Raw genomic sequence first — 24,974 nt, 5'->3', positions numbered from 1 at the left:
CAAGTTATTAGATTTTCAAATAGCTTTCCAGGTCCATTTCCATACTGAAATGAATGCCAACGCGTCTCACTATGTGACCTAATCACTATTTAACAATAAATCAGAAGAGAAGTCTGACAATTTAGCTAAAGATTCAGAATAAGAAACCTGGTGGTCGATAGAAAACACTACTGGAAATGACATGAAAACATGTGAAATACGTCAAGTTAATCATGTGAAGGAACCGTAGCTAATTGACCTGAGAGTAAAAAGCAATGAAAGGTGTTGAGTGGTGCTCTTGACAAATTGGAGTTCTTACTTTGTCATTAAGGCGTCCAAAGGCCTGTCGCAATAAATCAATTAATAGCATCATAAATTCAAACGAGCTCAATAATTTTAATTCACATGATTTATCGTTATTCTCTTTTCTCTCTTTCTACTAAAAACTGGATGATAAAAGTTTTCGGTCTGGTGCTTTGGTCTCAGCTGACTCTTTTTTAAAAATATAATTTTGTTTACAAAGACTTCATAATTGATTTTATTTGTTGCTTCTGTCATTTTGTCTTTTTTTGTTTTGGATATTTAAAATGTCGTCCAGTTCCAGTGTTAAATGTTCATTAGAATTTAATTGATCTCAGAGTATGTTCTTGATTTATTAAGCCATTATCGTTATATTACAAGAAATGGTCTCAAAACATTATCGCTTATCGCAATAATACATTTCAATCCAATCACACACACATATTTTTATCATTCCAAGCTATCCATTTATCACACAATATCTGACTAAAACAGATTACAATTAAGAAAAGTAACACTGCAAATCTTCCTTAGAGATTGAGAGAAAGTACCAGCGCACCTTCTAATGACCGACGACTAACTCAGATTTAGGAATCTTCTACTCATGGAAAAGGTCCAAACTGCATCGCAACCACAAATTTATATAAAAATATTTAAAAGAAATGGTGCAGGTTCACTCATTTAAGCAGAAAGCTAGTAGATCACAATGACCTTTTTATTTTCCAATTCTAAGAAAACCAAATGTTTTTCCGAGGAAGCCGCTGTTTCAATTAAAAGAAATGTACGTCTGCCTGCATCATCTCAACATCCTCCACAGAGGCGGAGAGGAGAAGGACAACATCTTTTCGATGAGAACGAGTCTATTGAGGGGAAAATAAAAAAGCTGCATCTTAAATTGAGATTAAAAGCTGGGGAGGGGGAAAAAAACATTTTTTTTTTTCAGTACTGGAGTGCTCTCAAAAAGCTTTTCCTGGAGAAAAATAATTAGACAGCAGAGCAGACTGATTTATCTGAACAGAGATTAAAAACAGGAAAGGAGGAGAGGAACTTCAAAGGGTAAAATAAAGGATAAAACGGTAGAGAAAGTGGAGAGGTTCAGTCGACGGCAAAGAGGAAAAAAAGAAAGTCCTGGCTAGATGAAGCCGTTGATAATGTTTAATGCCTTTTAAGGCTGAGGTGAAAAGGCAGAGGTCATTACTCACACACACACACACACACACACACACACACACACACACTAGGACCACACAAAGATTGGCCGAGCTGTAATAACTCAGATATACACACACAAATACTTGTCCTGTCCAACTGAGGACTTTGACTTCCTTTCATTTTAATCAACTACATTTTATGCATTGCTGAAAAACCTAAATTTCGCAACTGCAGCATTTCTCTTAAATAAGAAACACAGTTTGAAATCAAACAGGTATAAGTTTGTCTAAGCAATAAGTTCTAAAAGAAAGAAGAAAAAAAAGCTGCCCTGTGATTCTCCAACTACTTCCTGTCGTCTTCTTCATGATTTGCGCCAGTGACAACATCCCATTGTTGATCATGTGACTCGTGTGAAGAGGGATAAGTGTTTCTGTTGCAGTTTTGCTAAATAAACCAATTTTGATACGGCCAAAAAAAAAAAAAAAACCCTCCCACCTCATTCAAAACTTTTTACCAAAAAATGAGTTTTTCGAAATTGGCACGTTCCCGTTAAGCGAGTTAATTCCAGAAATGTCAAATTGCAGAATTATACGGCCAATGGAAACACAGCTGTCGTGTGTGTTGCAACCACAAACATCGGTGTGTGATAAAGAGTGAAACAGGACCTGGCTTGCATGCAAAACGCTGTGTGTGGTGGGAAACCATCAGCGTTCATCACCCTAAAAGGCATGACGCTGTGGGGGACGCTTTGCTGCAGCAGGAACAGAGAGGCTAGTAAAGGTTGATGGGAAGATCCCTGAAGACCTGAGACTGTGGCAGATGTTTTACCTTTCAACATCTGGCCTGTCAGATGAGATCAAAATTAAACCTTTTGGCCAACATGCAAAAGTGCGGCAGGAAACCAAACACTGCACATCAGCCTTAACACATTGGAACATGGTATCGGTGGCAAGATGGATTGTTTTTGGGGGTTTTTTTTCTTTGGAAAGAACAAAGCTAAGTACAGGGTAATTCTTGAAGAAAGCATGTTAGAGGCCACAAAAGACATGAGTTGGAGTTTCATCTTCCGGCAGGAGAAAGATCCTAAAACATACCCCCAACGGAACGCTGCAGTAAAACTGTTTAGATCAGGGCCTTTCCACACGACACAAAGAAAAAATAAAATAAAATAAAACTGCAGCATTTAGCCAACTTCATCATGCCAATAAAGTTGATTCAACCAGCCACCGGGGGCGCTGTTATAAAGGTGCTGGCGCTGAATAACGGAGAGGAGCGTTTTGTGTTTTATATCCCAAACCTCAATGAAAGCGGCGAGATGCTTGACATTCAGGTTGTTCATTTTACCACTAGGTCCTGTTTTGTAATTTTTTATTATTTTTTTTAGCCTTTCTGTGTTAGCATAACGAGCTGAGCCTTTTGAACAACTCGTGGTGTTGGGGCATCATATGCAGTTTTAGCTCTGCCACATTTTAAAAGCTCCCGGTTCTGATGACGGCATATTTGAGTGTTAGGATGGCCCAGTCAAAGTAAAGACCTATGTCCAATTGAGAATCTGTGGTAAGATTTGAAAACTAATCTAAATGAGCTTAGGCTGTTTTGCAAAAACTCGTTCAGACATACCCCAAAAGACGTATGTCTTTTGGGGTAGTAAGTCAAGGTTCCTCATGACTTACTGCAGTCATGACGAACCTTGACTGCAGTAAGGTTCCTCAAAGTATTCACTCACATCTTCCAAATTTAAACAACAAACAGGTCAGGAATAAAGTTGTGGAGATATAAGACTTGGGTTATATAACAATGTTCCAAAATTGTAACTTTTCACATGCTGCTGTTCAAACTGTCAAGCAAGAACAATCCCAAGTTATGAAGTCAAGTTCAGTATCCTGGGAGTACTCAGACAGTTGGGTATCGTTTAAGGTAAATCATGCAAAACAGTAAAGTAGATGTAGTGTGACAAAATATGCAGTTTATTTTGCATTTCTTTGTAAGAATTAGTCATAAGGTCACAGTTACCTTGCTGCTCAATTCTGACGTTTATCACTGGGTAAAGACTCTTCTGTTCTCAGAACTCTGCTTCTCAAGACAGATCTGTCGAAGCCAAAGGTACTCGACATGACAGCTGCTCTCCTGAATCACCAGAGCCACACTTTCACACATTCAACCAACAAAACAAACACCAGACCGACCACACAAAAAGCAGATAAATGCAGAAAGAAAGAGAGCATGAAAGAGTACAGGATGCTCTCTGTGGTCTTTCTGTCCTCCCGTGTTCTCTCCCATCGCCGCAGAGGTTGAGGGGGCCGGTTGTCATGACAGCTGTTGTCATGGCTGTAGGACGAGCTAATAAACAAGAGCAAGACGCTGCCATCCATCCATCCATCCATCCATCCATCCATCCATCCAGCGTGGCCTGTTCAAGGCAGAAAAACAAAAGTAAACACAGTTAGCATCATGATTTAGTGGTCAGCCATGAACACCAACTGGTGCAGCTCAAGTCATATTTTTCCAGCCCAACCACGGGAAAACTACAAATTATATCAGCTGATGGTATATGCTCTGACAATATTTCATGGATGTGTTGAAGTAGAAAAATATGACATAAAAAAAAAAACGTAGTGTAAAGCTGCTTCACTTCCACCTACCTCCACCAGCGTCCATCAGAATTCTGGTGGGGGAAGCCGAGAGAGCGCCTGGAGGATCGGTTGCATGCATTATGTCATCATACCACTAGGTGGCTCTGAACATTTGTATCAATTAAAAATCTAACTATAAATACATTTTATTATTATTATGGGTGAAATTCAATCTTGTATATAAACATACATGCATACAAAATAAATAAAAATAAAAAAAAATTTCTCAAAATTGCTTTAACATTCCAAGTAATGTTCGTGTTTTTTTGGTCATTATCACTTGCATGTAACACATATGGGTCATAAAGACGTATCCCATTCACTGATGTAGCATAACGTATTTTATTACAGTTTATAAACTGTGATAAACAGTTATAATACGCTGCCAGAATGTTAGCTAGTGAATAGCGGGTCACCACCTAACCCATCTGGCTCTCCTATCTACTCCCTGACCTTCTCTTTTCTTAATAAAATTGAGTTGATTTAAAACTTCCTAACAGGTTAATACACATTTAAATAAACAAACTGAAGTCCTCACCTGAGCTTCCTCAGTCTCTTCGCCTCTCTTCAACAGCATCACTATTCTAGCACTGCCATTCTCCTGAAGAGAGAATACATGTAATATTAAATATAATGTTCATTGCTCACACTGATATTACACTTTAAACTTAAAAAAAGAAAAAAGAAAAAAAGGCTCAGTTAGCAATAAAATAACTGAGTGGAATTTCCATTCTGTTCTCCCTTATTCATGCACTTATAAAATAATTACATTGATCCTGGTGTATAGGTTTAACTGATGCCGTCACTGACCTCATGTCTGCCTCCTTCAGCCCTTGTCTGTGGAGTTTTCCACTAAGTCATACAGTAAAAGAAAAGCATTATATATTAGTTGTAAAAAAATTATAGCTCTTAATACAATTTTTAAAAATACAGTTTAAAAATTATTGCTTGGGATGAAGTAGCTGTTCCCTCATTTCCACCCAATATCAAACCAACCTGTTGCCTTCCCCTGTCTGTCCTCATTCTTCCTCTGTCATCTTCTCTTCTTTCTCTCCATCCCCACAGCTGAATGACATTGATTTTGTGTTCAGTAGGATTAAAAATACAGCAGTCAAACCGCAATAAAAATGAAACTTTAGTTTTAAACAACATCCTTGTTGGATTTCTAACTGCACATTGTATCTGATCTGACTTATCAGATACATCGCAACACCACTGTAGTAGTATTGAGTAGACATTTAAACTCAAGTGTCCCCTTGCCAAGTCCTATAACAAGGGTCACCAACCTTTTTGATGTAAGTTTTGCGAGGGAACGCAAAAAGAAAAAAAAATTCCCCATGTCCCCTAGAGGGCTCCGTACTGAGGCAAGTTCCTCGTTGTCCCCCCACCTCCAAAAAATTAAAAAATAAAACCCAATTATCCTCCAACTACTTCCGGTCATCCTCTTCGCCAGCAGTAACATCCGACTGTTGATCATGTAATTTGTGTGATGTGGAACAAAAGTGTTTTGATATGGCTGGAAATGGTTTTTCAATAAAATACATTGTTTATTTGGGGAAAAAAATAGTTTTTCGTAAATTTTCTTGCTTCCATTAAGCAAATTTATTTTCATAATTTCAATTTGCACATTTCTGTGGTTATGACCTATGTATCGTACCTAGAAGAATGAGACCCCAGACACAAGTTGCTGAAGTGAGGGTGGCTGGATTCAGCCTTAGAGATGTGGTGAGGACTGTCGTTCTTTAGAGGAAGGTTAAATAAGAGTTGGTGTTTCTCTGCATCGAATCAATTCAGTTAAGTTAGGTCACAAATCTGATCAGGACTCCTCCTGGGCCTCTCCCTTTGGAGGTTTTACATGGACGTCCCACTCTGTGGAAAGACTGGAAGCCTATCTAGTCTGGGAAGACCCTGGAATGATGGGCTCAACCCACTGGGGCCACTGGAACGACAGATACAGGCGACACCTGCTGCGTTTCCATTAACCACATGAGGGTCAGAACATAGATTTAGAGCTTGGGACTTTCTTTACCACAACAGACTGGAGCAGACGTCATGATGCATCAATGCCTCTGCGTTGAGGGTCAGTCTTGGCCTAAATCTTTTTCTGGTTGAAAGCCATGGCGTTCAGTTGTTTGGACAATGGCAACGTTACTAGATCGGTTTCTTCCAGAGACTAAACATATGGCCTACAGCTGGAAATTCACCTTTATTAGGCTGGTAGGATTAGAGATTGTGCAAATGCCAGTTTTCAATGTGCAAATGAAAAATAAATAAATATAACCATATCAACATTTTTAATCAACTTTGAACTTATGATTACATTAGTTTGTGGGTATCTAAAACAGAACGAAGGAAAAAAAAAACAGCCACTTTATCAGCGAATTATGTTTGGTAAAAGAACAGAAAATAATAATAATACAAATCATTGAACTAAAAATATAACTCCTGAAGGGGAGCTGAAATGAAACCTCCCAAAGGAGGAGTTCATAACTGAGATGAAGCTGGTCTTGTGGTTGACCAGAGGCACATTATGCTCTTTTGGACACGTAGAGCTCCAATCAGTCATCAGTCTGTCACGGCGGCCTTCGTGTCTTTCAGCTGATGCTGCTCTCCTTGTTCCCACCCTCGATCTTTGGTTCCAGTGATCCGTTTTCATCACCGTTCTCCAACTCTCCCTCTTGTTCCGCCTTCGTCGCTGCCGCCGCCTCCTCCTTGGCTCCGTCCCTGCTCTTCTGCCCCAGGCCCTGCTTGTCTCTGAACACCTCCACGCCCAGCAGTCGCAGGTAGTGGAAGCGCTCGTTGCGGGGGACGAAGGCTCGGATGGACGTCTTTCCCCTCCAGCCGCACAGCTGGATGGGACACTGAGGCTCAGAGGGGTTGCTGTCGAACAGAAAAGGACAGGGTCGGAGGGGGTATGAGCGCCACAAACCGCGACTTCACTTTGAAAATACGTTTTGTAAAGACGAAGATTTAGGCGGCTTACTTGGGGTTTGGGATGTACTTCAACACTATGCTGCCCATTCCTGCGGAGAAAGACGGTTACGTAACGATGATTAATGACTACAAAGCGATAGAGGATCATTTCAGAGTCTATTTCTATACCTGCATGAGGAGTTCTAACCAGGCTCGCTACTTTTAATTAGAACCCGAGGAGCAGATGAATAACTTATGCCGCGTCAGCGTTTTTTTTTTTTGTGAGGACGGAAGATGAACACGTTGTACTTTAAGAGCAGCTAGTAGGTACAGCGTGAACTTGGCAGGGCGTACCCATTTGCTTGGCCTGAGCGTGCGCGTCGTCCTCCAGCTTGCTGAGGAAGGGGTTCTCCTGCGTCAGCAGCACTTTGATGTCCTCCACGCTCACTCTGATTATCCTGGAGCGAATGTAAGGCTGAAGGGTGTAGATGCCCTGAGAAGGTCAAAGATGAGACGGTGGATAGTGAAGTCAGTCAGAGTTCGGACACTTTTCACCAAAGTAAAATTCAAGCACTTTTTGAGGTACATTTTCAAACTTGGAACTAAATGTCATGTTTTGAAAAGTCTCACACACATTTAAACTGAAAAAAAAAAAACAGTCTCACAAGCAGAGGCTGTGAAGAAATTTATTCAACTGTTCAAATTTTAGCACAGGATCTAAAGACGAACGACAAGAATGAGACGGTTTGAACATTTTGGTAAAGTCGTTTGGTTCCAAGACGGCATTCAAGGTCAAGTTCCAAATCTAAATGAATGCTAAAATATCTCAATATATGACCTAATCGGTATTTAACACTAAATCAAAAGAGAAGTCTGAGAATTTAGCTCAATATTCAGAGTAAGAGATCAATAGAAAACACTACTATGATAGGTTTTTATGCTTCAAATGTGGAAAAATTGGAAGTTAATTCTTTGAAACAACCAGAACTGCAGTTCTAACTTTTCATTAAGACATTGCGTGTTTCAGTTCACTACTATATGACATCAGTTATTACCGTTATCCATAGTTTACATAGCGCCATCTTGGTAGGGAAGCACAGTGCAAAGCATATGTTGTACTTTATTGCAAAACTGTACAGTTTCCAGGACTTGATAAAGAAATCAAGCACTTTCCAAACCTTAAAAAGACCTCAGTGAAGTTGAAGCTTTTTCAACATTTCAAGCACCCTTACAAGCCTTGTAAACTGTGTTTCGACAAAACATAAATGAATGTGGGTTCAGTTTTCTGGAAAGCTTGTTATTTCCAGATCAATGCATCATTTTCACTCCGGAAAAAGTTGAAAGTTCCGTGAAAACACTGGTGGGTCACTGTGGAAATCTGACAAGGGTAATTGTAACTTGCAAACGACTGGCCTCTATAAAAAGCACTCCGTGTGTTTGTGTGTGTGTGTGTGTGTGTGTGTTTACCTCCTGAGCCAGCCTGAAGGCACAGCCAAACTCCTCTCCATCGCTGTTGCGAGACCACACCTTCACCCCGGTGTTAATGACCTGAGAAGAAAAGCAAAACGGAGCCAAGTGAGGCCGACACGAAACCACCACAGACATGTTGCACACAAGGATTACATAATAAGACAAGTTATTTCATTACATTGCATTAAGCTACTATGGGAAAAGTCCAGAAAAAAAAAATCTTTATTTTGTAATGAACTCCAATCTTAAATGATACATCTCAAAAATCCTCCACCACCCGATTTTAACAGAGGGCAGATAGGTGGGACAACTCTTCACTGGTCACGTTGGGTTCTACAAGAGATCAGAACCACAAGTAGATGGGTGTGTGTTGTTGTGGCAGCGATGAGAGCATTGATAAAGGTGGACATACTCTGATCGTGCAAACTAACAGCAGGATTTATGCAGATGTCAATTTCAATGGATCAAGAAGACAGGAAGACAGACAAGAACGGATCGGAAAAATGAACAAAAAGAAAGAGAAAATGAAAGATGAGCAGAAAGACAAAGACACAGATTAATTGAAAAAAAAACCTTTTTTCTGCTACATACAAACCAACCTCAGAGCTCTAACAAGTATTTAGGATGTCCAGGGGAAAAAAGTCACGTCATGATATGAATAGTGAGGAGTTCTCTCTCTCTGAATCTGTATTCATCTGCAAAACACACACACCAACCTGAGCAGGTGTTACAGGGTAGAGAACCAGAGGGATTTGGGACAGAAGAGGGCCCCATCTGTTTGCGCTGCTTTAGTCACAACGACACACACACGCGCACGCGCACGCATGCACGCACTGAGCAAAAGGCCAAAGTGACGCATCGCTGCGATAAAACAGCTTAATGCACAACAGAGCGGATCAATACCAGATATATTTTTTCTCCCAGAATGAGCTGCTTATGCATCAGGCTTTTAATGTCTCCCTCATCATAATATAACTCAACTTATACAGACAAAAAAAAAAAAAGCTAAAGACACAGATGGCTGGAAGAGGGAGCAGAGAGAGAGAAAGAGAAAACACAAACCTTCATGCGCTCACTGTTGTTGAGCAGAACGTTGCGCAGCTCTTTGGACACCATGTACAGGTGTCTCTTCTTGCCCTCGTGGGTCCTGGTGAGAACGTTGCGCTTGGGAAAGTCAGGAGACAGATCGTAGAACGATCTGAGGAAGACGAAAGGGGGGTTAGCATGTTTTACCGACATGCTAACACCATTTCTACCCAGAATCCAAAGAGTCGCTCACTGTATGGAGGTGAAGACTGGGTCGTCTTCAGTCAGGAACACAAACGGGTCTTCTTTATAACCAAACAGCTTCTGCTTTTTAGATGGTGGAGGTCTGAGAGACACAAAGGCGATCGTTCTAATAGTTCCTCAGATATAAAATTAATAAAGCTTGTTAATCAATCTACAACCAACAGCTGGAGAAGCTGCGGGACAGACATCAGTGACCAGAATCAAAAAGACATTGTAGGGAGCTCTGGTAGTACCAAAAAAGTATCAAAAACATTGTAGGGAGCTCTGGTAGAGCCAAAAAATGTATATATTTTGGTGGTTTTAGTTTTATTTCTTAGAAAACCGTGCCCAAGTTTCTTGCAATTGTTCTTTTTATACTGGATTTCCAAACAATACACTTCAATTTAACAATTTTTTATTGTTGTCTTAAAACTGGATGAACATAAATGTGGGCAATGAAAAAAAATCAAAAGCAGGCAATTTTAGTTTAGTAAGTAAAAACAAAAGAAAATCCCCAGTTTTGTAGATGTTGCGAATCTGTGCCGAGGGCAAAATGCCAAGGTTTTTTTGTTGTTGTTTTTTTACATTCATTTTACATTAGCTGTATCAATCTTTGCGGAGATGGTGTGGATCTATGGTTTCCAAAAAGTGTGTAGCCATATTTAGAATAGTTCTAAAAGATTTATATACTGTATAATGACAAAAAGGCAAAAAAAAAAAGAAGTAATTTTACATTCCATCCATTTTCTCTAAAACTAAAGCAGCTGCTGTGATGCTTACACTTCTGACATATCCTCCCGGGTTTTAGCTTTATTTTGACACCAAGATTATACATACAGAGTTTGTAATTGCTCATAAAAAAAAAAATAAAAAAAATCTCAATTAGATTTGGGTTTGTCATTTTTTGAGTGGACACCTCTCTCTTGGTTATTGGCTAAACGGGACTCACCCACACACAGCATCTTGTTTACCAGCAGCCTCCTGAGCCAGAGGAGTTCCTGCGTTTTCTGTCTCCCCGTCTCCTCTCCCTCCTGGGCCGCCGTCCTCTGTCTCCTCCGCCGAGCCTTCGGGGAGAAGACGGGGGACGTCTGCTGCCAGCGAGCCTCCGGTTTGGGTCGGAGCGCTCTTCCTCAGCTGCAGGCGAGGCAAGAAAAAATAAAAATGAACAGAAAGGAAACCTGGCTGAGGTTAGCGGGCGCGTTATGTAGTTGTCGTGTGTGTGTGTATGTGTGTGTGTATTTGTGGGGTTTTGTTTAGGATCAACGGATGTTTGTCTGAAGCACCTTGGGGTGTCTTTTGTTCCACGGCATGGGGGCTTTCTTCACCAGCACGGCCACAAAGAAGCCTCCGGTGTTCTGGTGATGAGGCAGAATCCTCATGCTGACAGTAAAACACAGAAACATCAATTTCAGCTGTGACTGTTAGAGCGCCACCTGCTGTTAGAAAGCCACGACGTCGTTAAACTGGTCAGACAAAAGAAGCTTTGAAATTGTGAGGCAACAGCTCCTTCTAATGGTCTAAATCTGATAAGTCTTCAAGCAACACAATTACTTTCATTTGCTAAAAGGGATTAAAGTCGTATAAAAAAAACAACAAAAAAACACACAAAACAAGCAAGTTAGGTAAGTTTTCCAACCTGAAATTAAATTGATTTCATGATATTCTGAAACAAGAGGTTACACTGTTAGAATAAGGCTGTCTCCATATTTGAGAATAAAACATGTTCACACCACTTTGGAGGGTTTTTTTTTTGTTTTTTTTTGCTCAGACAGCCTGACCTTGTTTTTGTAATTTTATCCACTGTTTGTTCAGTGAGAACGTCAATAAATTTGAAAATAACACTAAAAGCAGTTCCTGTGTGCCGTTACCCAAAAAGGCAGTAATAAATAGTTCTTATGTTTATTGTCGTTACAATGTAACTAACTCCATATTGCCCACCTCTATTTTATTACCACACCATGATTGTCCATGTTTTTATGAAACCATCACTATTATAGAGAGCTGAATCAATCTTTTTGCACCTTTTGTAAGCCTCATGTTCAACATGGCAACGCACCAATTGGGGGGAATAACTTTGCTCAATTACAGCCAGAGAAAACTTGGCATCTAATTAAAGAATCTTAAGTTTTAGCGGTTTTTTTAAAATAAAATTGCATTTTAAAGTGTTCGGCACCATGTAGCAGAAGGCTAACGCTTTGCAACAGGCTGCTGCAAAAACACGGAGCAGACTCCTTCTGGTTTTGTTCCAGTGAACCGTACGTAAGCGTGTGAACTGGTACCATCGCTCCAGGTGCAACCCGGCCAGCTTCTCCGGGTCTTTGGGTGGGAACATGGTGGGACGGATCTGAGTGTGGCGGCTGCTCGGAACCTCGGACCAATCCGAGAACCACTGGCCCTCCTTGGTCATCAGCTACAGAACAAAAACAAGATAGAATTCATTCTTAACTTTGAATGCTGAAGTCTTAAATAAATAAAAAAATAATAATAATAATTCAGATACACTTCGCAGTACCTTCCAGGAAGTAACCCCGGGCATCCACTTGAGTCCTGGCAGGTCGGCGGATGCGTCCGCCAGCTCCAGCGCTCCTGCCGTGACGAGAAGTTTCAGGTTTGATTGTCTTTTGGTTTTTTTAGGGATGTAAAAATTACAAAACCTTCTCTAAACATGTGAAAAGTGTCTGTTACCTTCACTCTTCTCCAGCAGTGCCGCTATGATGGCTTCGTCCTCTATGGGGTTGAGCGAACAGGTGGAGTACACCATCCTCCCCCCTACAGCCAGCTGCTCAACGCCACGCACCGCAATGCGCAGCTGCAGCCTACAACACACACACACACACACACAGGTAACGCACTGGTGCCAACTTTATAAATCAGTGCCACACCAACGGGTCTTTCCTCTTCTACTTCAGCTTCGTCTTCCTTGAGGAAACGTCCGACTCACCCGTGGAGGTGCAGGCTGTTGCTGGTCGTCCATTTCTTCCACACGTCTATGTTCTTCCTCATGGTTCCGTCTCCGCTGCGGAACACAGGGCAGAACCCGTCAACACATCGACCTGTAGAACCAAAACCTCCAGACAGTTCGGGTTTCGGCAGACTGATGAGTTTGTGTCTGGTTTCGTTCCTGCCCCTGTTGAGTTTGGCAGCGTCCCTCTTGGCTCCGCTCTGGAGCCGACCAAACTCAGACAGCTCTGCAAACTACTGCAGTTTGGTTTTGGCTAAAGGATCTGACATATCTTTAAAAAAAAAAAAAGAAAAATCACTTTGGAAATACCTGAATGGAGAACGAGCCTCGTCTCCATTAACACAAATATTATCCATTTATTTTTCCTGAAGAGTAAACTTCATTGTGACGCTGCCTTTCTTTTGTTTTCTGGAACAGATGAGTCATTTTTAATCACTTTTCTGAGCTCAACACCTAGCGAAAAACACTTGCATTACAAACGTGCGCAGAACGGCGTCGGTATTCCGCCGAAATAAAAAAATATGATTTCACGATGGTGCCGTTTCATCACGATTAAAAATCACACGTGAATACGTTTTTTCGAGCAAGAAGTCATTAAAAAACATCTTCTTCTAGCAACATCTGGCTTCTGACCGTGTGACTCACATGATGCGTAAATGGCGTTTCCATCGCAATACAGCCAAAAAAAAAAAATAAATCAAAGACAACCTTTTAGTGAATATGAGATTTTTCAAAATTAGCAAATTTATTTCCGTAATTCCAATTTGCGCAATTATATGGTTAACTGAAGCTCAATTCATGATTTTTTTTTTTTTTAATTCTTTACCAAATGACGGACCATTCTTGTGGGATTAAGAGGAATGGATGTGCGCGGCTGTTCATTGGCAACACACACATGCAAAAAAAAGAAAAAGAGTGAGCACTCTTACTTTAACTCAAAAGATCCTCTGAGGGAGAATTAAGTTTTCCAGGAAAAGGAAAACGGGTTCCTTTTCCTGTTTTAGCTAGAAGGAAAAGGGATAAGTAGGTTGTTATTGAATGACCAAATTATTCTCCAAGATGGTGACTTTTTGGATTTAACACATTTGGAATCTTGGCTTTAAGAGAACAAATAACCCAAAGCTGAACACAACGCTACGGCAGATCGCTCAAGTAAAGTCAGGATACAAAGCACTGATGCAAACGTGGGTGATGAATGTGAGCAAACCTTTTTTTTTCTCTTATTTTCTTATCTTGTTGTGTCTCCCGTGTTTGTACAAAAACCCCCTCTCTTGTCCACAGTTTACAGCTTATCGTAAAACACCTAAAACTCCAGCCCGGTGCGTCCTCTGACCTGCAGGGAACGTCGCACAGGACTCGATCGTAGAACAGGATGTCCTTTCCGCCGTCGGAGTCGATCTGCAGCATGGGGATGCAGGAGGCGTCGTGGTTCACCACCATGATGCACGGACTGTTGAGGCGCTTGGCCTGATGCACCAGCAGGTAGCAGCGCTTGTTGTCCACGTCGTTGGCAATCACAAAGCCCTCTGAGCGGCCGAGACGGAGGTTTAAACGCTAGTTAGGACATGTAGTGGGAACAGATTTTTCAAATTTTTTATTTATTTTTTTTAACAACTGCGTTCACCTGGAAACGGCACGTCCATATCGGAGTGAAGCATCTCAATCAGCTGAGCCGTCTTTGAACCGGGAGCGGCGCACATGTCCAGGATCTGCACAGGGAAGCGTTTAGAAATACAGCTGAATAACTTCAACGTGGATGAAAACAGGAGGAAAACAACTTTTTCTCTCTATTCAATATTAGAAATGAATATTTGTTTACCTTGTGGTGGGACTCGATTTTCAGGAGCAGAGGAGGGATCATGCTGACAGCTTCCTGTCTGCTGATGTTACCCTGCAAAGAAACATTAAGCAAAGTTCTGAGGGGTGTTCAAGTGATGCAGACTTTAATGAAATGTTTTTAATTAACAGGGGGAAGGAAAAAAAATAAAACATACAGATTCAGTCTCGCTGACCAGGAACTGATGAAACTTCTCCAGCAGGGGAGACTTCCTAATGAGCTTCCTGCTCATGTTGGTGTGCCAGGCCTGCTCATCGGGATACCTGGAGAGAAGAGCTTAGGTTTATCACAGGTTAAATCTGTAAAACAAAGAAACAAAAAAAAAAACAGGTTTAATCTGTAAAATCTTTATTTACTGCAGATTTTATAGGTTAAATCTGTAAAATCTGTAATAAAAACAGACTATACAGGTGATAAAAATAATAAATATAGATTTCACAGGTAAATACAAATTTTACCTGTAATCAATCAATTAATTAATTAATACAGATTTAACTTGTAAAATCTGTTAATTACAGATTTTACAAGTTAAATATGCAAAAATCTGATGTACAGATTTAACAAATCTGTAAAAACATGCAGATTTTACAGATTTTCCCTGTATGTGTTACAGGTTAAATCTGCAATAAATACAGGTCCAACCTGTATTTAAACACAGGCTAATTAAAAATTTTACAGGCTAAATGTGTAAAATCTGATTTACAGACTTAATAAATCTGTAATAAATACAAATTTAATCTGTAAAATCTAATTCACAGCTTTTACAGGTTTTTTTCCTTTTAAAGACTTACCAGCTGAGAGGCTGTGGGGCTTCAATCTTCTGGCTGTCGATTTCCAGCTCCTGAATATCTTTGAAGTACTTTTCCTTCAGACAGTGGAGGATCTCCTTAGCATGACTGCAACATGGTAGGATAAAGAAAAAGAAAATAATTTTTGTTACTTTTGCAGCAGGTTGACCTTAAGTTGACCTCAGCTCCATGCTGCTCACCTCTTGTATCCAGTGATGCGGATGGTTGCGGGCAGCGGCTCCCTCATGGCCTCCATGAACTGGTCAAACTCTCCCTCTGGGATCAGGCCTTGTTCCTTGTAGTAGTCCTCAAACAGCTTGTTCTCCTTGATGATGTCCGCATAGCCTGCTCCCCAGCCCTGGAAAACACGGACGCCTGTTTAGGAGCTGGGCGGAAACCTCTGAATAGTGCATGAAATCCTGCAGGGTTTTTAAATGCAACTGCTTAAAAAAATGTGCATTAAACTTAATGACATGTATGAAGTTTGACGTGTCAGATTTGTCTTTCAAGCCTACTTTAAACCTTTAAACTGATTGGCAAGTCTTTAAAGACTAAATTATTGTCTACAATGTCTCGTGTAGATATTAAAAAGAAGAAGTTTTAACTGTAGGCCTTAAATTAAAGAAGGAAACCACGTTTACAGAGTGACAAACTGTCCACACACATGGCAGCTATAAAGCAAACTTTCCACTTTTGCTGCTCAGTGCTTGCAGCAAGTTTAGCTAACCCTCCACCCCACAAACATCTCTACTGTTCATAGAAGCGGCGTAGTTTTACTTTAAACGCCGTTAAATCGTTCCTGATTGAGCCAAACACATTAGCGGGATTTGCTACAGCAGAAGTGCGACTCTCTTACAGCGTTGTCTCTGTCGTCTCTGCTAGCATTCTGGTTTTTCTGCCTCTGTCGGCTTCTTTTCCCCATGCTGGACCAGCAGTGAACTCTGGAGAAAAGTCTACGCAACGACGTGGAAGTCAGGGCGCACGGAAAGGAGACTTGAAACTCGGCAAAACAAATCTTCAACCAGCAGCCTTTGGAAAGAGATGTGTTGCTCTGCTGGGTATCACCACCGGAACGTGTTGCCTGTGTGACGCACGTGAATCAGGACCCATTCGAGGTAGCCATAATATTTGCCAGAAGTAATAGGATACCTCTCCAGGGCACTGGGGCCGTTTATATGCCTAAAAAAAAATTTGTTTATATTTATAAGTAAGCCGGTGTGTCCCGAGTTTTAGGTGAAGCTTAATAATAATGAAATAATAATAAAAATAATAATAATAATAATAATAATAATAATAATAATAATAATAATAATACCTACAACTAAATAAATTAAATGCATTATAATTATCCATCCATCCATTTTCTTACACCCTTGTCCCTAGTGGGGTCGGGAGGGTTTTTGTCAGGGGTAAATAATAGCTTTGGTCAGATTCCATTTTCCATTTTTGTGCCTTTCTTCCCACCAAAAAATAAAAATCTAAATAATATTTAAAAAAAAATTTGTGATCACGTCTAGTAGTATTACACATTTTGTGATTGTTGGAGGAGAACTTGCCCCTCACAATATGGTGACCGCGTTGACGTACTGCTTCTCCTGTGAAACTAAGCTCCTGGCTCGTAGGTGGCTCTGATAGGTGGACTTTTAAGAAACACTTTTGTGTGATTGGCTAATTATCCATGCTTATCCACAACGGATAACCTGGAGTTTTCGTATTAAAAGTGCTATAAAAGTGCACAGCAACAGTAAAATCACGTTAAGCTAATTTCATAATGAAAACATAAATAGTTGGTAGGCTTTGACATCATTTAAACAAATAATGATTGAATATTCATGGCATGATATGGGCCATATTTTCTAGTTGAGTAACGTCGTTGCAAAACTGAGTTTTGTGATTGGTCAACAGCATCTGACAGCATGTGGTTCGAAAAGTGATTGGTTCGAGGCGGTCCTCTCGTACGCTCAGTCGGCATTGCGTTTTCTGCGTGACAGCAAGTAAACCAGTTCCTGTGAAACAGGAGCAGTATCATAAAATTTTAACCCGGTATCGTTCAGCTTTCCGTTGCTATGGACGTCTTCCTGTCCTGGCTGTTCTCCTCGGAGGTGCAGGAGCTGTATATTTTAGACTGCATGGCTTACTTCATGTATTTCATGGCAGCCTTCACATTCGTTAGTTTACTTTTCCAAAACGTCCCATACGGAAGGTATGCTTCGAGCAAATATGGGTTTCCTGTTGATGTGAAGTTTGCCTGGTTCATTCAGGAGCTGCCCTCCTTATTGTTGCCTCTGTGTTTGGTGTTTTGGACATCTTCCTCTAAAACGTCTCTATTACCCAATCAGCTCCTCATTGGTATGTTCCTCTGTCACTACGTTCAAAGGTAAGTAACCAACAACTTTTACATAAACTTAATCTTTACGTTAGTTGTGTCCTTGTACTTATATTATTACCTACATGTATGGAACTTTGTGTGTTATATAAATGTGCAAGTCTGTAAAATATCTAACACGTTTTTATTATTATTATTTGTTTTTTGTGTGTGTGTGTTTTTTTTTTTTGCAGAACCCTTATTTATCCATTTTTAATTCGAGGGGGTAAAGCAACACCGTTCGCCTCATTCGCCCTGGCCTTTGCCTTCTGCGTTTACAATGGTTACATGCAGGTTCGATACCTGACTCACTATGCAGAGTACCCTGCAGACTGGGTTACACATCCACGCTTCATCACAGGTGAGGGTTTTCCATCTGATCAGCGGATCTTTCATAGGAGCCATTAACAATAGAATTGCACGAGTTGAGATTACGAAAATAAATGAATAAAAATAGGCCAATTTCGAACAAACTTGATAAAAAAAAGTTGTTGCGCTGGTACAAGGTGGTTTTTCAGTCCTATTGAAATAGATGCATGTTGTAGAACTGTAATGGAAACACTTTTTTTTGAGTCACGTGATCAACAACCGGATGTTACTTCTGGTGAAAACCACGAATTGGACGACAGGAAGTATTTTTTTGTCTTTTTTTTTTTTTTTTTGGACAATGTTCAGCTTGTGCCACCAAAGCTCTCACATTTTTCCAAAGTTCATAAAACGTTGAGTGTTATTCGAACATGTTGAACCCACTGCTCTTCCGTAAAATGACAATTTCCCCAAATGGCTGCCTGTGTAGCTGAGGCTGACTTCTCCTCTGGTGGCTGACAAATGGTGAGGGCTAGCACCAAGCATTAAAAAAAAAGCTTATTCACACTTAATTTTAATTTAATTTAATGGAAACACCGCAATTGTGAAGTTGTGTTTTTTCCGACATTAGCAAGAATACAGACAAAGATTTGCGCACATTTGTAATGCAAACGCAGCTAGTGGCTTGCAAATGTCTTCACATTTTGTCACCTTACAACTTGAATATGTTTTATGTGATAGATAGACCGACACAAAGTAGTGTGCGTTATCCAGGTGGAAGGTAAATGGGTTTTTAAAATTAAGACTGTAAAAATGTGCCCTGCAATCCCATCATCATTAACTCATTCTCCCTATCTGTACTATTTACATTCTGCAAGGCTGAATCTTCTGCACTATCTAAACACAGATGGATCCCCCTCAGGGAGCGGTCGGATAAGGGAGGCTAGAAAACATTTGTATCATCAACAAAACTGGTCACAGTGACCTCTGAAGATCGAGGATGTTCTCTGCCCAACCTGGCAACCCTAAGCGGTGGAAAATTTAGTCAAGGATAACACGAGAAAAGCAATGAAGGAAACCGTACGACCCTACTGTTGATCATCGATTGATAATATCTGCTGACAGAGCTTTGGGTTCGTCTCCAGGTTCTGCTCTTTGGCTGATTGGCTGGCTGATGAACATCCACTCTGACCACATCCTGAGGAGCCTGAGGAAACCCGGCGAGACGGGTTACAAGATCCCGCGAGGTAAAGTGTTTTCTCTCGGCAGATCCACGCAGAAGTGTTTTCCTACCGTCACACTGACTAGAAACCGCGGCTCTAAAGACCTTCTACCGTTTGCTCTTAATGCCTTTGGATAAAACGGTAAAGAATCACCAAACCTGATGTTAAAATATCTTCACAACATTTTGTAGTATTTATAGTAACACCAATAGAAGTGACAATGAAGTATTAGCAACTTCTTTTGGAAAATTATTTAGGCATGTCACTGCACACAAATTTAGTTGTCATAATTTACTAATGCTGTAAAGAGCCAGACAGTAGAGAAAATAGTATAAATAAATACTCGGACAGTTTTAGGGTTTTCAGACATTAATAGGAATTTGTAGTTGCTGTGATAAATCAAAAATTATTTTAAGAAAAACAATAAATGCATGTGTCTATTATATATAAGAAATGCAGGTTCTAGCTGTTTTGTGCCTCTAAATGCCTCACATTATTTTGTAGATATTCCTTGTTATGTTGAAAACTGTTTTTTCTTATCATTTTCTGCAAACATAAATAACCTGTGGAATAAAGTGTATTGATTTTCTCCACTTTAAAACCTGAAAACTGATGTTAAATTGCGGACCGATGGTGGATATTTCTCAGAAATGATAGTTTTCTTGTTTTTCAAAAGCTCGTGTAAGATTTGTGGCTCCAAACAAGATTTCTTTATATGGAAAATGTTTTGTGTAAGTGTGTGTGTGTATTTTATTTTCTGTCCTGTAATGCTGTTTACATCTAATCAAAACAGAATAATATCTCATTACATGTTTTTTTTCCCAGATATTCAAAATTTTGCTAAGAAACGAGGACTGCTGGTACATTGTGTTATTTGTGAAATCGGCCGTGAAAATCTCCCAGACGTGTTAAAGCTGATCAGCAAATCATGTCTTTATTACTTTGTTCTCTTGAGTGAGCTCAGTTTTATTTGCAGATTACAAACATAGCAGATTAACAAAATCAATATTATCTAGAATTGTGCATTTTCATATGCAAAAGTTGTTTAACAACATTCAACATGTAAAACATGGGGAGACTGCTGACTGATTAGAGTCGCACTTTCCTCAAAGCTACGTTTAGCTATCAAGGCAAGAGGAGGTACCTACAGCACCTGGAGAGTCTATTTGCTTTAATTGTTTTCCTTTTCGTCACATTAAAACCATAAACTTTAATCCGGTTTATTTGTAATTTTATGCAACACACCATTACGAAGTAGTGCATAATTGTGAAGTGGAAGGAGAATCTGAAAAGTGTGAGTATTTGGGGAAAACCTTGAATCATTTTCCTCACTTCTTTGCGTTGCTCACGTGAAATCCTAAACAGAATCCCTGAAGTTTGTGGCTACGAAAACGCACTGAAGAATCCAGAAGTTTGAATCATTTTAAATGGGACTGTATATAACTACATCGTGTCTGATCATTGCGGCCTTGTATAAAGCCTTGTAGCCTTGTAGCTCGCGCTCAGTTGGTCTGTGCGGCTTAATCAGGGTGTCCTTAAAAAGTCTTAAATCCATGTATCTAAAATAGAAACATTAAAATGACTTAAAAAGTGTTAAATTAACTAATTATTTGGAAGTAACTAAAACTTCCAAATATCCTCAAATAAATGTGGTGTCCAACTGATCTACATAACTAAACATATTTCACGGCCTCCTTACATCACGAGAGAGCCGCTGTAAATGTGCAAACAGCCCGGCTCCGTCTTCCAGAGCAGCGACCTGGTTAAAGTTGTATATTGTCTTTTTTTTTATTCCAAGGCGGTTGTTTTTTGTTTCGTCAAACACATAAACGGTTCCCTTCTCTCCTCTCCTGCTTCATCAGGCGGAATGTTTGAGTTCGTGTCCGGAGCCAACTTCTTGGGAGAGATAACCGAGTGGGCCGGCTTCGCTCTGGCGGGCCGCTCGGCTCACAGTGCAGCCTTCTCCGTCTTCACCACAGCGGTCCTCGCCAACAGGGCTGTGGCCCACCACAAGTAAGAATAACACGCACGCCGAGTTGAGCTCGCTCTCGCGGGGCGTGCATACGTTCACCCTGAAAGGATCTTTTCTTGTCTCGCCTCGCAGATGGTACCTCGCTAAGTTTGAAGACTATCCCAAAAGCAGGAAGGCACTGATTCCCTTTGTGTTCTAGAAAGCTGCAGAGCCGCCCCAGAAAGGTACTTCTGTCATAAACTTTGTTTGTTTCCTTACTTTCTTTCGCTTGGAAATGACGTCTGTTATTGTTCAGTTAAATAATAGCGTGGACGGACATCACTAATTCGTTCATAAATCAGCAGGAAACCCCTACGACTTCAGCTGAAATGCCACTCAAGTTACGCTCGCAACACAAAAGACCTTATGCGACTCCTGTCCGTGGACTGGACAGGGAGATACATGGATCCTCCTTCCATCCAAACATACCGACAAAAAACAGAGCAGAAACTGGAAATCTGAAGCTGATGTTGAATAAAGACCAGTGGCGTGCACAGATGTTTTAGTGGTCAGATGCTCAAATGGGGAAATGGGGCACCTTGAACCTCCAGCTGCCTTAGTAGAGAGGCAGCCAGAGAGCATTTATCGTATCATTTGTTGTGATACATAACTTTCTTGCTAAGAATTCTCAGTTAATGATGTTTAAAAAAAAAAACTGTCCGTGACATCAAGATAACTAGTTGTAAATGTTTCACCCCACTTTCTTCAATGAGAGTATCAATAAATGTGAAAATCTGATTAAACCCACTTACTGTGTGCAGATACGTTACGGAACAAAAACGGAACAAACTTCCAGAAAACTGCAAAACAACTGAAACACTGAGCTCTTCTAAATCATTTCTAAAAAAAAAAACCCACCTGTTCAGAGTGGCTTTCCACCCATAATCACTGGGATGTTGACCAACACACACGATGCGTATTGATGATTTTGACGATGGCACTCGACAAAACTTAATGTTTGTTACCAGTTTCTCAATTGATGTCTGTATGATGTTTTTATGGATTTGTGTTTTCATGATGGAAAGCGCTTTGGACTGCCTTGTTGCTGAAATGTGCTATGCAAATAAACTTGATTGAAAGTACACTTCTTTATGTGAGCGGTGTCCTGAAGAAGCGTCTTACAAACGGGAATGTTTCTCAAAAGCAGCATTTGTGTTTGTGGGGCTATAATTGCTGCGGCACACACTCACAGTCATATAGTTGTATAAAAAAGAAGTAGTAAATGGTTCTAATTGTTACTTTTCTAATTGTAGTACAGTCACAATACTGCAAGAAAATACTGTGATATTGTCAAAGATTTAAGAAGGGCACTTTTTTTGTCCATAGGAACAAAACAGCAGGTGCTCCAGCACCTCCTAGTGTCTGATCTGTGCATGCCTCTGATGGAGAAATTTCAAATCTGGTCTTCCTGCTTCATTTTGGTCTGTTTATCATTAAAGAAATCTAAAAACCAGACAGAGGAGTCTTTGCGGTAACAGCAAAGCCTGACACTTTTATCCGGCTTCAATTTGGAAATCACGCGCCTCCTCTCAATAACTCACCCAAGCCTGAAACGAGGAGATGAGAGTCCTGCCTGAGCACCGCCGTGGGGATTCTCCACCAATCAATGAAGAAGAGGAACTCACTGATAAACGTGGATGGCAAGTCAACGCCACATGGGGAACGCACAGAGCTTAAAAAGACAAAAACTCTAAGAAAATATACAAGTGGAAAAGTTAGTATTGATTTGAATGTTGTGTAGCTTCAGGTGTTGTTTTGTGGTGACTGTTACTATGAGTAAAGTTTTTTTTTTCTGAGTGAGAACTGTAATAGATTCATAATGGGATGAAATGTTATTCAAGTGCCATTAATTCTCCTCTTTTTTTTATGAAAACAAACATGTTCAAGAAGCATTTTCCTTTCACTTTTTACAATTGTACACAACTTAGTGCTGTTCTGTCACATAAAATCCCAATAAATTGATTTTTTTTAATGATCGTGTGAAAGTTTTGATATCTTTTCCAAGCACATAGTGCCATTTTATAGCACAATCAAGTAATTATGTTAACTTCAGTAGTTATAAAAATGCTGTATGTATATCAAATATGACTTAACCTTCACCTCCGGACAATACAGTGGAAAACCGGACCCAGTCTGCTCTGTGAGGCAGAAGCTCAGAAGCTTGGAAACCACAGGAGGAGGAGGAGCTTCATCCTTGAAGGCGGAGCTAGGTACACCCGAGCATTTTCACAGTTGAATAAATGGTTGCCACAGGAGATTAAAAGATTCCTCAAACATTCATGAAAGAATCAAGGCAACACTCCAAGTATGTTTTAGATTTACCATTATAATGTTACAAAGTCTATTTTACATAACACTGCCCCTTTAAGGCTTTGCAGTTCAGCTTAGTGCTACACCGAGATGTTACCGTCAACATTTTTTACAGACCTACGTGTTTTGCTGTAATTTTTCCACCAGTCATCAATAAAAACTTAAGTACTGTATTTAAGCGTGATGAATTGTGGCGGCTCTGTCACAGATTGACGTCTTTCATTTTCCAAATCCCTGTTGGCGTCTCGCTCCTTCTGCTTCTTCTCCGGGCCGTTTCCTCCATGCATCCTCTTTAGCCAGGCTCCTTGTAATTGCATCACTATATTACACTCGACAGTTTTAAATGAGACTTCCTCTTAATTTTAGCATCATTCATTTTGGGGGCAGATGGAAGTGGGATCTCCTCGTTCTTCTTTTGTGTCTTGATGAAAGGTTTCAGTCTGGGCTGTAAATACTTTAGAAGAGGAAGATTTCCTCGGCCTTCTCAAGCGGTGTGGTAGGTTCAGGCTGTATAATTTTCACCAAATGCTTGTACAAGACCTAAAATAAAACGTTAATGCCAAACGTATACAGAAATATTTTAGAGTGAAATGATGTCTATCTAATTAATCAATCAAATAGTGATTAAGCCGCTTCTGTCTGTGATTTATGTTGTTTAGTCATACTAAAATAGTTTTCTTTTATGGCCAGTTAAGTTCAGAAATCAGACTCCGTCTTTTCAACCATTATTCACTCGGAGCAAATTATAAGGCTACAAAAAAGCATCAAAATGATGGAAAGAAACAGATACAGTAAATGGATAATACTTAAATTGCACTGACGTAATGTGACGTTGGTTATTTAAGTTAAGAAATTTTTTTTTAATTTTTTTTTTTATGATGAATCTTTATGTTCACTAAGCGATATTTTCCTGAAAGGCTGGAATTAGATTTATTTACCACAAACACAGCTACTTCCTACAACTTATTTTTAATAACTTACCACAAACAACTAAGTTAGCTGCAAAGTACTACGTTATTTTTTACATCTGGAACATCTGGGATTCAAACGTCCCACAAATTTACAGTAAATTTAATTAAATTTGCACAGATGATTACATAGAATAAATAAAAATCCTTTGATAATTTTATAAATGTATTTCTTAATCATTGAAATAAATCCTGTGGTTCTGTCATCAGTACCTATTACTAAAAGTTAAAAAAAAAGTACCTAATGTCTGATATATTTTTTAATTTTTATGACTAATTGTTTGAGTCATGACTTTTCATTTTTACATAATAGCGATCTACAATTGATAGTCTTATATTCCACTTTGTGACATTAAATTGTCCAGTCGGGGCAGATTTTAACTTTCATAAAGCTTTCAGTGCAGCATTTCATTAAAATACTAATCAATAATCTAGTTTGATTTGAAACCTGCATTTAAAAGATAAAAATTGACATTCTCAATGTTAAT

At 39.8% G+C, this 24,974-nt stretch overlaps 2 protein-coding genes and 1 long non-coding RNA gene across 8 annotated transcripts; 1 reads left to right on the top strand and 2 right to left on the bottom strand.

Annotated features, from left to right (window-relative positions):
* Positions 1–6,253: 6,253 nt before the first annotated feature.
* Positions 6,254–16,422, bottom strand: nsun2 (NOP2/Sun RNA methyltransferase 2). The gene is made up of 19 exons (XM_007563729.2): positions 16,160–16,422; positions 15,504–15,661; positions 15,307–15,411; positions 14,673–14,778; positions 14,498–14,569; positions 14,303–14,387; positions 14,012–14,204; positions 12,658–12,732; positions 12,402–12,532; positions 12,229–12,302; positions 11,996–12,126; positions 11,000–11,096; positions 10,666–10,850; positions 9,727–9,819; positions 9,510–9,645; positions 8,445–8,525; positions 7,332–7,470; positions 7,048–7,087; positions 6,254–6,944 (listed from the first exon to the last, which is right to left on the bottom strand). The coding sequence occupies exons 1-19, from the start codon at positions 16,223–16,225 to the stop codon at positions 6,659–6,661; spliced, it is 2,253 nt and encodes a 750-aa protein (XP_007563791.1). The 5' UTR covers positions 16,226–16,422; the 3' UTR covers positions 6,254–6,658.
* An 809-nt stretch (positions 16,423–17,231) lies between these two features.
* srd5a1 (steroid-5-alpha-reductase, alpha polypeptide 1 (3-oxo-5 alpha-steroid delta 4-dehydrogenase alpha 1)) lies at positions 17,232–23,421 on the top strand. 6 transcript variants are annotated; one of them, XM_016677229.1, is made up of 6 exons: positions 17,232–17,680; positions 17,863–18,029; positions 19,120–19,221; positions 21,060–21,210; positions 21,302–21,393; positions 23,324–23,421. In XM_016677229.1, exons 1-5 carry the CDS (start codon positions 17,370–17,372, stop codon positions 21,366–21,368), a joined length of 798 nt encoding a protein of 265 aa, XP_016532715.1. In that variant the 5' UTR covers positions 17,232–17,369; the 3' UTR covers positions 21,369–21,393; positions 23,324–23,421. The 6 variants fall into 6 exon arrangements, with proteins under 6 accessions (XP_016532715.1, XP_016532714.1, XP_007563789.1 ...); XM_016677228.1 differs by having other exon boundaries at positions 23,315–23,416; XM_007563727.2 differs by lacking the exon at positions 23,324–23,421 and adding an exon at positions 22,535–23,179.
* Positions 21,527–22,776, bottom strand: LOC107837553 (uncharacterized). Its single transcript, XR_001663570.1, has 2 exons — positions 22,685–22,776; positions 21,527–21,835 (listed from the first exon to the last, which is right to left on the bottom strand). It is a non-coding gene; the product is annotated as an uncharacterized LOC107837553 (long non-coding RNA).
* Positions 23,422–24,974: the final 1,553 nt, after the last annotated feature.

This window comes from Poecilia formosa, unplaced genomic scaffold (assembly GCF_000485575.1).
Source record: "Poecilia formosa unplaced genomic scaffold, Poecilia_formosa-5.1.2 Scaffold150, whole genome shotgun sequence".
NCBI lineage: Eukaryota > Metazoa > Chordata > Actinopteri > Cyprinodontiformes > Poeciliidae > Poecilia > Poecilia formosa.
Note: the sequence above shows the minus strand (reverse complement) of the source record. Positions and strands in the feature narration are given on the sequence as shown.